Raw genomic sequence first — 17,475 nt, 5'->3', positions numbered from 1 at the left:
ATTTAATTTAATCTGAGGCAGTTTGGGTCTTGTGTGTGTGGTGTTCCCGGTATGTAGTGATCAGTATCTAACAAAAGTGCTCCAATGAACAACAACTGGTGAATCATGCTTTGATGAGTCAGAGCTGTTTTGGTAGCATTAGGGGGGAACTATACAATACTTTAGCCAGGTGGTTGTAATGTTACGGATGATTTTTGTATGCAATATTACCCCTTTAATAACTGTTAATGTTCAGGAGTCAGCATATGTGTTTATCAAACTGTGTGCAGGTGTGTAGTGTAGCTGATGGTTAGGCCTAACGGTTAGGCCTAAAGTGTTGGGCAACCCAAGAGAGCAGCATTTCCTGTCAGGGCAGTGAGCCAACTCTCCTGTGACACAGCCACTTCCATGTCGCACACAACGTATGCATAAGCGAGGGGGGTCCAGAAGCTTTTCCTCCTCACCTGTCACTCGACACTCTAAGCCACAGACAGGAATCCATGGCAGGTGTCCTTCTGGAAAGATCTGTCTTATCACTGGGAGCAGCCAGGCTGGGCACACACTGCTCACACACTGCTCTCGTGTGGGTGTCGCTATCTGGGTCTGCTGACCTATTTCCCCATACGCTTCCACTGTGACTACCTCAAACACATCTGCTTTCAGTCTAAAGTAAAGTCCTTCTCAATACAATTTGGCCTTCTTCTCCCTCCATCTCTCCTCTTTATCCAGTTCCATCCAGCCTCAGTCAGTCTTCATCTGCTAGCATGTGAACCCATTGCTTCCAGGACTACATTGCGGCCAATTCTGAGGAAACTACGTTCTCTTCTCTTCTTAGAGCCACACTGCGGAGTTCCACATATGAAGAGGTCGGTTAGCATAGCACTGTGGATAATATGGCTGTTACACTGTTTACTTCTCATGGTATGATAACCCAGTGAAAGAAAATCAAGAAAGATTTAAAGGATGGTATTAAAAAAGCACAAAAATATAACTATTGCTGTATTCAGAATGACTGAGCTGTGAAACAGTGGTTGGATATTTGCAAAGTTGTTCATTTATGGGTGATATTGCTGTGTTTTCTGTGTGTTTGGTAGCCATGAGTGATATAACGGACTACCAGGGCAGCATGTGTTTTCAACAGATGTGGACTGCAGAGCTAATTTACTGGCCCTGTAAAGTTCACGTCTCCTGCATGTTCCAAAAGGTTAATAAGGTGTCAGCATGAGTCAGGAAACGATGAGCGTACAACGTAAATAGGCCGAGGACTTATTTGAGGAGCATTCATTTGTAAGTGAAATCAAACAGAAATTAATTTTAATCAGTATTGTGGAGTCACGAACAGTGGGGAAACCATCATCCAATCATACACTGCGACTAACCATGAAAATCGCAACACTGTAACAACCCAAGTGGACAATGCAGGATACTCGGGTTATATCTTATCTATACTGGTAATCCATTATCAATGTCACACTGTGATACTGCTTTTTGCAATAGCTACAAGCAGTTCTGTGGTCAGAAATTGAGCACTGATGAAGGGTAGAGGATGTAGAACGCCAACTGTTCAGGGTAACAGAGGGACTGTGCAGTCTATGGGACTACTAGGTGGGTGTTTCTAATAAAGTGGTTGGTAGGCTTTGTGAGATTAATCAAATTCACTGTGAATAAAGCCTTTGCTGCCAATGATTTCTATTCACTCTTTCATGAATAGCCCACACAATCCCACACTCAGTGTGACAAAAATCAATTCTGCTCACTGGTCATTCCAGTAGTTTCCATTTGAGGTGACACAGTAAAACTACAGCAGTATTGATCGTGTGCACCATGTGCATCTCAAACACACCCTCAGGCCTTGGCTCACTCTGTTTTCTCAGCAAGTGTATTCTAAGTGAGTCTGTGTGTTTTTGTAGACAGTATGGCAAAAAACTTCAGTTGAAGTAAATGGATGAATCTGTTCAAGCAGAAACATGTACAAGCAGAAAACGGCACAATTATAGTTACTCAATGAGACCGGAGTCATCTCAGCATCTGCAGAAGATTTTTACAAATATATATTCAAAAAACTGCCGTCAGACCCACTCTCTGATTTCTCTCTGATTTGGATCGTTAATTACCCGACCCCCTATGCAATCACATGCAATGCTCCCGAAACTGTGAGGGTAAAGACTCACACACGCCTCCTCCAATACACGTGTAGCCAGCCAGTGCCTCTGGCCTTTACCGATCTCCCGCCGACACAGCATCACCAAGCAAACAACGCACTCTGAGGTAAGCGGCATCTACCCAAAATTGGCAAAGCAAGGCCAGTTGTGCTCTCTCAGGGCCCGGCTGCTGATGACTAGCAGCATGACCAGGATTTGAACTAGCGATCTGGTCATAGTGGCAGCGCCTTAATCCACTGGACCACTCTGTCTGGGACCCAGAGAGTTTAGATTTGACAGATTTTTCAAGTTTGCTTTGAAAAGCAGAATTTTTTAATGACGCTAGGCTGTAAAGTGTGCAGAAACATGTGATTATTTACATGTGATGTTTCTGAAAGGGTGCCAAATAATACATTTATTTGTTTGCGAATTTTCAGATCACAGTCATACATAAAAGTTTGAAAGGACAGGCAGAGTTAAGTCTAACCTACAATCCAGCTACAATGAGGATGTGTCTAAATGGAAGTTTTACATATATATGGATATGTGGTGTTTGAGTCATTTTGTATATTACATTTCTAAACAAAAAAACACATCCATAAAAAAAAATTGCAACATCCAACCAAAGTTAGAATTTCATGTCATGTGGACGTATCCTTTAGCAGACATGTTTTAGTCACCATAACTTAAACTAAACACTAGTATTTCATGTCGTATTTAATATTTCATGTGATGTTGATGGATTTTGGTTGCGTAACCATACTTGGTCACCAGATGTGACAACCTACATCCAACCAGACCTATGGATGTTATTGCCACCTGGAAAACCTAACTATGGCATTTTCCTGATTATTTTACAGCAATTTGGCTAATTGATCATTTATTTTTATTTGGTTTTAGGTTGTTTTTTTGGGGGGGGTGTCAACATAGCATGAAATGTGCCATAACCTTTCTACATTTATTAACTTTTTTCATATTTTCCCCAATATGTTAAAATAAGCAAATACACAGCAACTAAATAACTGTCACTGTTAAACAGAAACCTTGTATCTCCATTTTCTCCATTATTTTTCGATTATCTCTTTTTTCTTTACTTTTTGAATTAATGAATAAATTGAAATGCATTTATTACAATTAAAATATTAAACTTAAATAACAAATATTGCAAAACGTCATGGTGAATGGACCAATAGAAATCCTCCATGAAATGACCAGAAAGAAATCTTTGTAACGTTTAGAAAGCTTTTTCCTTCTCCTGTAGAGTTGCCAATTTGGAGATACAAGGTTTCTGCGTGACAGTGCCAAGAAGTGTGTGTCCTGTGTGTCCTCCGTGTCCAAACTTTTGCATATGACCTTATATACCTTAAAATGAGCTACAGCGTCTGAAGACCTATGCAGTTTTACTAAGCGAACAACCAGAGCCGTCAGGTACCCGCAACCCAGCACCAGCGCTCCACACGCTACTGAGCAGCATCGCAGACCACCTTCACTCAGACCTCAGAGAAAAAGCCCACCACCACCACCACCACCATGACCGTTCACTCCATTTCCACACAATTACTTCAAGTAGATGAGTCCAGCTCCCTCACCACAGTAACCTGAGAGGACTGGCTAACAGGCTAATCACTCCGTTATAATTAGGCTCGTCATATTTCCATTCAGTCCAACCCACAGGCGCCCCCTAGTACTGGTCAGTGGAACTGCAGCGTGAGTCAAAACTTTCTTCGCAGCGTAAAAGCCACCCTGCCACTCACCTATAGATACGAGCTTAATGTGCTCCCTCTCCAGGAACTCCAGCGCGACGGACACGTTTTCCAGCTTCATCTGCCTGAAGTTGGGTCTGGCGTGGTACTTTCTGTACATTTTCTTCTGGCTCAGAACCTCCAGCAGCCCTATGAGCTTCAGGCCGTCGCTGAGGTCTCTCTGCAGGTCCCCGATCTTCTTGTTCATGCACTTGAGGTGCTCGTTGCACCACCTGGTGAAGGTGTTCTGCTGGATCTTCTTCCACGGCGCGTCCTCCGCCAGGTCCTTCTCTGTGGCCGGCATCTCCTCGTCGCCTTCCTCGCCGTCGTCCGTGCCCTGGTAGTACAGAGTGGGCTGCTGCTGCTGCTGCTGCTGCTGCTGCTGCTGGTGGTGCTGCGGTTCGTAGTACGCGTTGTTGCTCATCATGTTTTCGCTTTTTCGCGCGCCCCCTTTTTATACGGCAATCAGTGTGGCCGGTGTGTGTGAGTGTGTGTGTGTGTGTGTGTGTGTGTGTGAAACTTCACCACGGGCGGGTGGGGGAGCGAGGGCAGTACCAGGCGCGTGCGCTCGCCGAAGTTAATTTAAAAAAATACAAAAACAGAGAAACCGTTAAAAAGTTGGAAGAAGTGAAGAAGGACGGCGAGCCTCTGAGTTTCTCAGCCTTGTTTAAAACAAAAAGCACCCTCACAAACAAGACGTCGAGCCTTCCACCCCTAATTCCTCTCCTCACAGAGTTTGCTAGCTAGCTAATGAAAAGTAAAAAGTAAATGGTTGTTTTTACGTCCCAATAAATCAGTGAAGGCTCACACGAAGACGCGACCTCTGAGAAGTTGTTGAAAGGAGAGAGAACCAGGGAGAAAGAGAGACGGGGTAAGCCCAAACGGAACGGAGAGGAGACCGGCGCACGGCGGCGGTGGAGCTGGAAGTGTGGTGGCCTCGGTTAGCTACACTTGAATGGTTTAAATAAAGCAAGTGGCCAGAGAGGGCTTTAAAAAAACACCCAAGACCCTCCGGCTCACGTCAGGCCAGTGGATTTCTTGGTATGCCGCTGTCATCATGACCATATACAACTGTGGGATGGGTAACTAAGGGGCTAATCTCGCCGGGATACCGACACGGCGCCTGATTGGCCGAAGCGCACGCGGGGGGAATGGGATTGGCTAAGAACCCCAATCGCCGCGACGGTTACAGTGATGAGTATTTTTAGGCCTCCCAAAAGCGTTGTTGCGTTTCTTTGTTTTTTTCCACCCGTTTTCATACAAACTCCACCCACCGCGCTCGGATTGGCTACTGGTTCATACGCCTGCGCTAGGATTGGTCAGCGCTTGGTTTGGGCGAACTTGTAGTGCAGTGATTCCAAACTACTTAGCCAATCCCCGCACAGGAGGGGCGGGACTTGTCGGAATACAGGCGTGTTGGGGGATAACGGCTTCTAAAATTGGGCGCAATGGGCAGCTGATATTAAAACAGTCTACAGTGGTGGCTCCTAACAATTGAGACTTGGAAAAGCAGATGACCTCAGAATCTTATAGACACGGCGTGCTAAACACTTTATTAATATTAGGTTTGTTTATTAATAAAGCCCTGTTTTTGGCATGCCACCCATTCTGGAGTGTGAGGTCATTTCTGTGATGCCAGTTAATAAAGGTCTACCTTAAATATGCACCCCTAGCACTATGGGGGTAGATGCAGAATGGGATGTATTTCAGACCTCTATTAGTAGGTGTATGCGTCACACCTTTACAGAGTTCGCGGAGTGGATTTGCATGACGTGATGATGAAGATGATGGCCAACAAAAGCCCCTGAGCACAGTGTCTGGCTAAGAATATGCTTTGGGAGTTTAAATTAGGCTTATTTAAGAGGTCATCCTGTAGCTTAGGCATCTGTGACACCATGTTGTAACATAAAGAGTAACATTAGAAGACTGGAAAAATAGCAACCCAGATGAACTCCGGTACTTCAAAGCGGGTTATTTTCATGTATGTTTGTCATACACAAAATTATATAGACGAAAAGCCCCTGTTAGACCAGCTAAGTAAACTTCATTTTATATAGAGTTGTTCAGATTTTAGTGATATATCTTGTAATGGAATGAATTGTAATCGTACAAATGTATTTAAATAATAAATTAAAAGAACAGAAAAGCTAAAGAAAAGTCTGGACTGTGCTTTAATGGGCCCTGGTACCTTCACAGCCCTTTTTAAGTCATAGCCTAATCTGTTTCGAACACTATTGGTCATGTGACGTTAGCTTCTAGCTCTTTAAAATGAAATGTTACGTACAGTAAACAGTGTCATGTAAGTAATTAACTTACTCTAAATCTAATTCTAAGACCATTTAGTTTATTCATTCCACATCATTCTGAAAACTTTGACAAGCCCCCACCAGCGATGCGTTTTTCACTAGTAAAACCTCAAATTTAAGATGTCCTAATAGAAATTCTAATTTCAGATATTAGCTCTGACATTTTTTACCCATTAGGCAGTCTAGAAGATTTTGACCCATCACAAAAGTACTGAATGGACTAAAGAACCATCATTCCAGAGAACACAGTTCCACTGTTCCATGCTGGGAGGGCTTTATACCCCTCTAGCCCACACCTGGCGTTAGGCATGGGGCCAATAGGTTGATGTTTCTCTGCTCCAGAGACTCATATTCTACTGACAGTACTTCTCTACAAGGACTAGACAAGCTGTGTTTGTGTGCATTTGCACATTTGTGTCAGCAATGGGTGATGGCATTTATTAGAAGGGGTGTCCACAAACATTTTGACATATAGTGTATGTGTAAGGACATAATTAAGGACTAAAATACAGATTTCTAAAATGCAGTTTTGGTTATCTGTAATTTGGCTTGAACTGGTTAGAATAATATTACTGATATCTAAAACTAGATATTTTTTCATGACCATTACAGTGTAGGTTTTTTTTTACTGTAAATAATAATTATAGACATCTGTAATGGGAATATTTACTGGTAAAATGTACTAATAGAGAAGAGAGAATTAGATTCCATCATGTAAATCAATGGTAACATATGACTAGTCAAAATAACATCACAAATTTGTCATCCTTGCAATATGACTGTGGGCAAGATGAGTGTGTAATGGATGAGATGCCTGTTTTAAGCACATTTTTGGACCTATTAGGGGCTTTCCCCTCTATATTTTAGACCATGACTAACTTTATTATTTAAACCTTCATGTCCAGAGCAGATTCCTTCTTGACTGAGTGTGATGGAATGTTTGTGTTGAAGGAGCTTGTGGGGAGGAACGTGAAACAGAATATGTGAGTTCTTGTGCAATGCAGAGCTACCACTGCGGTGGTCAACAGTGACTAAACCATATTGAGGGAAGGGGAAATGTGGGTCACATTTACTGGCAGAATGGGCCCCCCTATGGACTGGACTCACTGTATGTCACCTACATGTATACCCATGTAGTCCTTAAGACGTGAGGAAAGTCGTAGAAAGAGCTAATCGTCTCCACTCAGTCTATAAATAGTCTTAGGGCACTCCCAGTACTGTAGTATGATGTCATCTCTCTGACTTAGCATCTCGGCATGTTAATGGAGTCTCTCCTCTCCATGGTTTGGGAGTAAAAAAAACCCACAGAGGAGAGAAAAGCAAATGTCAGGGGTCACTGAAAGTACAGAAACACGCTGGCAAAGAAAAGAAGGTGGAACTCTCTCCAATGGTTCATGTATGGGTGCTGTTATTATCCGACTGTTTGCCTTCGCTTTAAAGAAGCAGTACTGACGCATTGTTCTAAGAGTAGCGATGGGTAATGTGATAAAGGGATGTGTTCTCTCTGACTAAATGCTCTGAAGTCTCTAGGATTTTAGTAATCTTTCCTTATTAGCACTATAACAGAAACAATACAAGAACATCAGCTTACATGACATAACAGTTCCTAAAAAGATCTTGGCTGGGACATTCAGTTCTAGGAAAAACACTACTATTGCTGAGAAACCCTAAATCATATGGCTGTTCTGTGAACCAGAAAGTTTTGTCCTCGGGTTCCATGTTTGTCCCACATATTGATTCTCACCAGTGTCAGTGATGAGACCAGGGGGTTAAACATGGGCCTTATCTGGTTTGTACACTGCACATGGGGCCTAAATGAGACCCATGTGAGATTATGGTGGGCTGTAACAATGGGGCCCGTTTGGGAAGCCCAAATGGGTCCCAGTAACAATACACAGTGTACAAACCCACTCAGAGCCCATGCCCACCTGGAACCTACCTAGCCCATGTTCAGCCCCACATGATATATAGTATATTGGATGATCACCACCCCACCTCATCCTCAACTCCCCAACTTATACCAAAAGTATTGGATGGAGCACCAACCATCATTCCAGAGAGCACAGTTCCACTGCTCCACAGCTCAATGATGGCGGGCTTTATACCCCTCTGCGGCCCACACTTGGCATTAGGCATGGTGCCAATAGGTTCATGTTTATATGCTCCAGATATCTGCTGCGTGTTTTACAAGTTTATTTACAACCCTGTTATTTTGCCTCTGAATTAAACAAGATTCATCTTTTACAGAAAAAATTGCTGAGCTCTGAGATTGTAACTAGGTTAGCTTTAGCCTGGCACAGATACACTCTTGCTTCCCGGAATTTAGCTTTCAGAAAGCTAAGAAGCTTTCAGAAGATTCTTCAGGGACCAGAAGTGGTTCTTCTATGGCAATCCTGGTACTGGTGATCTACTGACAAAGTCATATTTCATCCCCAGTGAGTAATACATAGTATATTAACATCAGAAAAGAAAAGTGCATGGATAAACTACTTTATTTCTTTCAGATCATTTACAAAATGTACAGTCAGATTACCAAAATACTGAAAGTCTTGATGTTTCTATCGTCCTGTCTCTTTTTGTTTTTTTATTTTTTACACAATTGCCTGTCAAGGCATAGAACAACATATAATCGAGTCATAGATGTCGTACAATACAGTTAGGCCTATGCCACACAGAGACAGTCAACAGCATCTCCACAAAGCCACACACCAACATCTCAATACACTATCAACTGCCAGATTCAGATTAAAGCATCATTTACTAATGTGATGGGGTCTTCATTCAAAGCCGTACTTTACTTGCGTTCAGATCTGAACAGAACAGAAGAGAACAGAGACATTTGAGTAGAATGGAAGAAAATGGACATAGAACAGTAAGGCAAACACAGATTGAGAATTCACTATATACTTTTCTACTATCTAATGTCACTGAAAAAGAACCAAAAAGAAGTATAGTACTGACAGATTAATGCAACAGGCTTTACAGAGTCATCCATGCTTACATCTTTTTGGGTAACATTATTTACACAAGTTTACACTGTTGAAGCCAATAGACATTTGTCAGACGGTTCATGGCAAATATTTGCTTTGACCTATTAACCCCTGGCTAATTTATCATTTATGCTGCTAATACAGGTTATAGTTACAGGACTGTATTTGTGTAAATAATGGTGGCTCAAATGAGTGAAAGCAGTCAGTTTTTTAGATAAACTGTGAGCCATGCTGAATAACTGACTTGTACAATTTCTGAAGGATTAATCCGGCCGATCGACAGATATTTAAAAATACACATAGAGAGAACACAGGATAATACAGAACATAGACATAACTGATTACACCTTATTAACAACCCAAATTTGTTAAAAGGGTAATTAACTGCAAATGGAACCAATTGGAATTGTAACAACAATTTTGGTCAAGGCAAACAGACTCATGCAGTGTCCCGAAAAAACAATGTTCACTGCCATTTGTATGAAATTAATAATAATAATAATAATAATAATTCCAAAAAGAAATTCTACTGTATTTACTACTATCAGACCGCATGCAGCACTACAATGACAGGCATGCAAACACACTGACGTTGTTTACACCATTTACAAATGCCCACTGCGGGCCTATCAGACTGCCAGCTGTGTTCATTTTATTCGGAAAACTTTACATCCCCCCACGCGGCTCTGTGTTTGCAGTGTCAGACTTTGAGATTTGAAGGCTTCGCGTCTAGTTTTCACAGTATATCCCACCAAAGCTGTAGACCTACAGAAATATTTATAATACAGTACAAAGACCACGTTTCAATAGAAAATAAGCTTTACTGCGTAGCATGCATTGTCTTATAAAGTCATTAACCCTTAGTACATCGATACACATTCAGCTGCGCTAGCACTGAGGTCTAAAGTGTTCATCTATCCACAAGATACCGGAAGACAGCACTGCGACAACCTAGGCACACTGTAGATTACCCAAGTACAGCAACCCTTCTAACTCGTTTTCAAGTTGGAGCATCTTTTCTATGCTTTACAGCCATGTGGAAAGAGGCACAGAATCTCCCACACTCTCAAAAAACACTCTGTTTATGTGCATTAGTTCTTCTTCAGCTACATTTGTGAAGTTTGGGACTAGGCTAATTTGAGCTTTCTTAGTCAGAGTGACCGATGAGCCCTAATTGACATAACAATAGTTTATAAGACTGTTAGTATACAGTGACAGTAATATTAAAGATGCTCAAAAATAGAAATAACATCAAGATCAATAAAGAGATAGCTTGACCAATCATGCTAATGTGTCCAAACGTGAATGGAAGCTAGTAGTCACCAATTAGCAGTGGAGAACCCTCAAGGTTTTCTAGGCCTTCCAAGAATTTCTAGGAATTGGAAAAAATATGTAAGTAATTTTTTTTTGGTTATTTTTATTAGTGGAGTCAACCAACAGAAAATTGTCCAATCAGGGTGTTTTTTCACTTTGGTATCTAGGCAGACACAGTCAAGTGAGCTCTTCCATTGGTTTAGCCAATGGTTTGATGAACAGAAAGCCCTACACATTAGATTTACTATAACTATAATTAGAACTGGCAGTGAAATCAACCAATCACATTTTCATTTCCAACGCATGGGATGGATTTGGTAAGAAAATCACCCCTCTTGACCTTATGGAAGTCCAAGATACGTCACTGAAAACTGTGGAAGCTCTGTGCCAGGATGCCTTAAGCCAGGGTTACACTACACAAAATTTTCCCTGATTTTAGCCCCAATTGTCAGTCTGTTTGAGTTGTGTTGTGCTGGTTGGCTGTAGTCTGCTGATTTCAGACAGAGTTGACAGTTGAGGAGAGAATACAGTAGTGTGTGAGGGCCGCAGGCTTCGAGTTTTGACCAGTCAGAGCGTATCAAACGTTTGATTTGTTTTTAAGCGAATACTGGTCAGCGACTCAATCTAAACGTCCCATCTATAGCCAATGGCTATAACTTGAGCATGAAAAGTGGAGTGTTCAGGCAGCTGTTGCCTACTGTCATTTTATGCTCCACCTTAAATGATGCAGCAGCTACATTCTGGTGCTAATAGCTACATGTCCAATACTGCAGCACCAGTTAAGGTGGAACGGTAATTCCAATTAGAAAGAACAAGCGAGCTAGCATACCTTCTTACTTTTGACCAGAATTTTAATATTTATGGTCCGAACTAAAGGCCTAGATCAAAAAGTTATGGTTCATCACTGCCAATTAGCATGATGTAATTTGCATAATGGTTAGCCGTGGCTATTATACTTTCATTCACTGTTAGCAATGTTAGCTCTTTTGACTGGACTATTCTATTCATTATTCTTCAAGACTGGATTTAATCCAACATAAACAAATCTGAGGACAGAAAGTGCATAATTTGTATATCTATCTGCATACGTCACGTAAAGCTAGTGTAATTGTGCTACACATGTTGCACCATGCACACATCAAGTGCTCAGAGTCTAGCTTCAGGAGGATTTTTAGACGGGTCATATCGTATGACTATCGTCTATCATATTTTGGAATGTGTACGTGTAAATCAAGTGAGAACACTGCAATGTGCTGAAGGGTCCTGAAGGTAAATGGCAAGCAGTTTGTGTATGCTACTCTTAGCAGAACTGAACTAAATATACAGTGCAGTGTGGAAGTAGTAGTAAAATGACACAGTACTTGTTGTTGTGGCTCATTGCTCTGAGATGTTGGATTTGAACTGAAACAATGGCTTGGTGGAAAGGTAAAATTTGCAGAATATCAGCTTAAAAGCAAGAGAATCTGCATCTATACTGTGTGAACCATGTATCAAAAACCTTTCTTGGACCCTTTGGTGTTTTTTTTTCGCTGGTGTATTCAACTCTTTCTTATAGTCTTAGACTATTCCTGTGTTCTGGATAGTGTTCCAGCTCTCTCTGACAGTTTTCCATCATAGAGGTATTCTGTAGTCATCCATTGCTACAGTCTGCCATGATATCCCATGTCATTTGCTATTGCTAAGGTCCATTTACAGGAACCTTCTTGTCTCTTATCAAAGTATCGAATGTTGATACACTGGTTGTTTCTGACTGATTTTTTCAGCCGAACCATGCTCTCCTGAATGAACATTAAAACTTCTTTGGTCTTCATGTCAAGAACAAACAGCAACTCCAAATGCAAACACCTTATCTAGAATCTAGACCCTTTTCAAGTCAACATCTGGGTATCTGATTGTCCTGAGCTGTCCAAGGGTTGTGATTCACCATATAAAGACATTATACACAGAATATACACCAACCAGCCATAACATTAGTACCATCTGTTTAATATTAAGTAGGTACGAATGGTCCCCCCTAGTGCTGACCATTCGTATCATAGGTAAGTGGAAGATTCTTTAAGTTGTGAGACTGGGCCTCCATGGATTACATCAATGAGATGTAGGTGCCCATGACCCACCAGTTGGGCTTTCTTGAACTGGCTTGAACTGTTTTTTTTTTGTTGTTTTTTTTTTGAGATTACAGTTTGGTCCTTGTTAAAGTGGCTCAGATTCTTATGCTTGACCACTTTTCCTGCTTTTAACACATCACCTTCAAGAGCTTACTGTTCACTTGCTGCCTAATAGGCAGATTCCACCCCTTGACAGATGGCATCGTAAATTAAGATATTCAGTGTTTTTTTTTTTCACTTTACCAGTCAGTGGTACTAATGATATGGCTGATCTGTGTAAATACTATGAGTGTAATAACTCTAAATCCATTTTCAGTTCTTTAGAGCAGTTTACATTACAAAAGTAAACATTTTTATGATACTGTATATATAAGCTCACACTGTTTGAGGCCTGAGTGTATTAAATTGAGATACTTGTAATGAGTAAAACACTGATTTATATATATCATCTTTTTACTAATTTTACTCCATTTTCTACCCAATTTGGAAGGCCATCCTTCATGTCCTCCGACATGTAAAGCCAGCCACCGCCACTTTTTTCAAACTGCCTCTGATGCAACATTGCCAGGCAGCCAGATCATGGTTCCCCAGCTCAGAAACAACAGCTAACAGAAAGGCTTCTGTGCTGACCAACATCTCACTAGGAGTGATGAGGGGAGGACGTGCCATCAACCCACTCCTGAGACAGCAATGCTAATTGTGCTCTCCCAGACTCCGGCTGCTGATGGTAAGCAGCATCACTCAGGATTCGAGCCAGCACTCTTCAGATCATGATGGCAGGAGTAAAACACTTCTGAATAAAACCCTCAACCCTCAAAATTTTCTGTGTTCCACAGTCATTGTTTCAAAAATCAAAGTCAACATGCTAGAGCACAGAGCCAACATCAACAAAACTGTGCCACTGTCCAAATACTTGCTAAAGAAGAACATTTGCCCTGAAATGTAATTCTCTGCTACTTACCAATATCACCACCCAGGAGTAATACTGGAGCCTGCACTGCAGTTAAGCTGTGTACAAAAATAGTTTACTCTCTCTTTACTATCATTTCTCATGAAATCACTTCCATTTGATTATACACACATATACAAAAAATATATCCCACTTGAAACGGTTAAGACTGTCAAGTGAGCGTTTATACAGTAGTTTAGTTAGCAATATATACTGTCATAACTGTCGTTCATTATCAATCCTGAACTAACTTTAGCATAATCACTTTTCTTGCTACTGTCTGAATTTTTTCCCACCACAATGAACAGTGCTCCCACCCGTGAACTATGAAAAACACTTTGAGCGTTACAAACCTAGTCAAACCACAGTTAGGCGTAGTACGATTTCAGTTACATAGTTATCGGTGAAACTGTATGACGCATGCATTAGAAACAAAGAGTCGTTTCTTAGTGTTCAAACTAACTAAACGTAAAGGAATTACGTGTTTCCCAGTGGAACAGGCGATATTTGGAAAGTGACAAAGCTTTTAGATAAGGATCACGTCACATGCTGCCACGGCGTACCTGAAAAGCAATGAGACTGAAGCAAGAGACTGCATTCAAAGCAATAGCGATGAGAGACTGGCAACCTATGCACTGAAAACCCAGAACAGAAAGAGTCGAAAATAAGGCAAACAAACCCTTAGTCCCCTCAGCTTTCACCAAAAAAAAAATAAATAAATAAAATAACAATCAACCCAATCAATAAAGATGATTAAAGCAAGAGAGGACAGCTAAAAACCTTTTTAAAGATGACGTTTTCTGTATCTTTCCATCTCTGTGTGCTTTAGCACAGCGTGTCAGTGCTCACGTCGCGTCCACTGCTTTGTCAAGTGGAGTGTTTTTGTCTATAGAAGGACATGGAGGACAACAGAGCAAGAGAAGCACACAACCAGAGCAGCAAGACAAGGAACAAAAGCACTGAACTTGGAGGCGAGTGTGTTTCTGTGGTCTCCCAGACTGTAGAGTATCGTGTCCATTTCAGGAGAAGTCCTCATTTGCGGTTATGGAAGTTCTGTGAGTGTGTGGGAGTGAGTGAGTGTGTGTGTGTGTGTGTGTGTGTGTGTGTGTGTGTGTGTGTGTGTGTGTTTGTGTGAGTAGGTGTACCACAGAGAATATAAGCAAGCAGGTCACGTAGATCACATTGGAGGATGAGGTCACTTCCTGTCCAAAACTCAAGAAAAAGCTCTGGTCAAACTGGGCACGAGCAAAACCGCTGCTGCTGCCACGGCAACCATCATCACCAGGTTCCAGTCTCCCTCTCTTACCTAGGGTCAGCACAAAGCAGAAGGACAGATAGGTCAGGGGTCAGATGCAAGTGCATTTATTTATCTCATTAAGGCAAGAGTACAAAAGCATTGGGACACTTACACGTTATACCTACAGGAGGTTGTATGATATCCCATACCATATCCCATATCCATAGGCCCATTAATATACCGTTAATATGGAGTTTGCAGCCATAACAGCTCCCACTCTTCTGGAAAGGCTTTCTACAAGGTTTTGGAGTGTGGCTGGGGTAAGTTTTGCCCATTCATTCGGAAGAGCATTTGTGAGGTCACAGGTCAAAGATCTCACAGGGCTCTGTGTGGGTCAGTCAAGTTCTTCCAGACCAAACTCACACAACCATGCCTTTATGGACCTTGCTTTATGTACTGGGGCACAATCATGCTGGAACAGAAAAGGGCCTTCCCTAAATAGTTTTCACAACCATGGAAGCACAGAGTTGTCCAAAATATCTTTGTCTGTCAAAAAATTAAGATTTCCCTTCACTGAAACTAAGACACCTATGTGCCAACTCCTGACAGACAAACTCATAGCATTATCCCAAACTTTACAGTGAGCATGGTGCAGTCAAGCTGGTACTGTTGTCCTGGCATTCGCCAGACCTAGACTCGCCCATTAGAACACTCCACAGAACACATTTCCACAGCTCAGCTCTGTCATTAGGGTCTCTGTGCACAGTTTTTCTGTTCATGTTAAGGCCAGAACTCTGCAGTAATTAAGTCAGCAGAGAGTTGTCGACGTTTATGCACTATGCATCATAGCAATTGGCGAAGGGAAGAAATTTTACAAACTGACTTGTGGCATCCTTTTAGAGTACCACACTGGAATTCAGTGAGCTCTTTGGAACAACCCATTCTTTCACTAACCTTTGCAAAGACAGCCTTTGCAGAATGGCTAGGTGCTTGATTTTATACACCTGTGGCAATGGGAGTAAATAAAACACTTGCATTCAACGATTAAGAGGTATGTGCCAATACTTTTGTCCATATAGTGCAGATGCTTCCATTACTTGTTAGCTACCTGCTATTTGATTGCTTCTATTAGCTACTTGTTAGCTGCATGCTCTCATTACCTGTTGGCTACTAACTCTCATTACTGTTAGCTACACCCACTACTTGTTTGCTACCCATTTTTCATTAACTTACTCACAATCAGTTGCTTCGGGTGAAAAGTACATTTTTGGCCAAACCATCACTTTAAGTAAAAGGAAAACCACATTTAAGAAGATTTGCATACATTAAATGCATGCAGAAAATAATGCTGATGCATCAACACTCACAAGCATGCACATACACACACACACACTACCTGCAGCACACATTTATACATACACATCATTACACACTTTCACACTTATTAATAAAATAATCTATTTGTCGATTTAATAAAAGCTCACAGTATTGTGTGTGTGTGTGGTGGGGGGGCAAGACAAGGCACATTTTTTTAACACCATGTAAAGGTTTGGACAACGCAAGATACACAGGATAACTTTTATCAAGGTCTTAGACCTTAACTCCTTTAACAGCCAATGGCACATAGGCAAGCGGAAAGTGTTATTACAAACGTCTATTACCAAAGAATAGCCCCACTAGTTTGTACAGAAGTCCCTGTAGTTACTAAGTAATACACCTCAGTGTGCATTAAGGAGTTAATTAGCTCCTTAAGGCTATATCGTATATATCAGCTGCCCATTTCACACATTTGTAATCAACTTAAGAAAACAAGTTGAGGTGAGGAACTGCTTGTAGGATTGCTAGAAAGGCAAATTAAGACCCCCTGTCTGACTGCAAAAGACCTTTAAGAAGATTTAATGGTGGTGGTGCACTATTCTACTGTGCAGTGACACCTGATGAGTACTTGACCCCACCACAAAATTTAGCAGCAGAAGTTTTCAAAGAAACCAGACAGATTTTGGAAACAAGAACTATTTTTAAACTCGTAATTTTTGTTATTATAAAAAAAATCTGTTAAATAAAAAAGTATCTTGCTTTGTAAAACAGGCCATTTTTTACTCACTTGCTTATTCACAGTAATTAATACTTTGTCCAATAGTGCCTAAACTTTTACTTGCCCTTATATGTGAATGTGTGTATATGTGTTTATGTGTGGGTCCCTCCCTCCTTCTAGGGTTTATCAGGTTGGCAGAGAGGCCAGGCTGAATCACAGCATGTGTGTGTTTGTGTCAGGAGTGGCCTTGCAGGCCAGCAGTGTTGCAATCAGAGTTGTGCGAGTTGTTTTGGCCAGAGGTGATCTCCGCAGGTCTCCGGGTGAATATAACTACCACGTCATTCCATCTCCCCTTACAGAGTGAAGCAACAGCTCTGCTGCTTCAACCACAGCTTAACAGAACACCTCCAATACCTGCATGCTATTCTTTCTTCTCCCTCCCCAGTGTTTCAGCCACAGCTCAATCCCCAGAGCCAGTGTGAACACTGAAGAGTACGGTGACAGGCAGGCCTGAGGAAAGTGCAGTAAAAGGAACTGCACTTTCCTGAGCAGGTTCTGTCAGATCCCAGTTCCATCTGGGTGCTAAATCTTGCTTAGCATATCTCAGTACTAGATTTAGGTGACCTCTGCATGCATCGACCACAAATGTGGTCTTTTGTAGCTATGCTAGCACA

At 41.5% G+C, this 17,475-nt stretch overlaps 2 protein-coding genes across 8 annotated transcripts in view; both read right to left on the bottom strand.

Annotated features, from left to right (window-relative positions):
* flncb (filamin C, gamma b (actin binding protein 280)) overlaps positions 1-4,418 on the bottom strand; it is an 86,799-nt gene extending 82,381 nt beyond the window's left edge. For all 5 annotated transcript variants that reach the window (XM_072673021.1, XM_072673025.1, XM_072673022.1 and 2 more), the window contains exon 1: positions 3,875-4,418. In XM_072673021.1, the coding sequence (XP_072529122.1) occupies positions 3,875-4,289 (415 nt within the window). In that variant the 5' untranslated portion in view covers positions 4,290-4,418. The remainder of the gene's footprint in view (positions 1-3,874) is intronic.
* Positions 4,419-8,642: 4,224 nt separating this feature from the next.
* Positions 8,643-17,475, bottom strand: part of ccdc136b (coiled-coil domain containing 136b) — a 59,612-nt gene continuing 50,779 nt past the window's right edge. For 2 of the 3 annotated variants that reach the window (XR_011978977.1, XM_072673018.1), the window contains exon 10: positions 14,753-14,835. Coding sequence is in view for 1 of the 3 variants with exons in the window: in XM_072673019.1 (XP_072529120.1) it covers positions 14,743-14,835 (93 nt within the window). In the remaining 2 variants the exon portion in view is untranslated. Of the gene's footprint in view, positions 14,836-17,475 lie in introns of all 3 variants that reach the window. The other variant, XM_072673019.1, reaches the window with a different exon arrangement.

Source organism: Salminus brasiliensis, chromosome 2, assembly GCF_030463535.1.
Source record: "Salminus brasiliensis chromosome 2, fSalBra1.hap2, whole genome shotgun sequence".
Lineage (NCBI taxonomy): Eukaryota > Metazoa > Chordata > Actinopteri > Characiformes > Bryconidae > Salminus > Salminus brasiliensis.
Note: the sequence above shows the minus strand (reverse complement) of the source record. Positions and strands in the feature narration are given on the sequence as shown.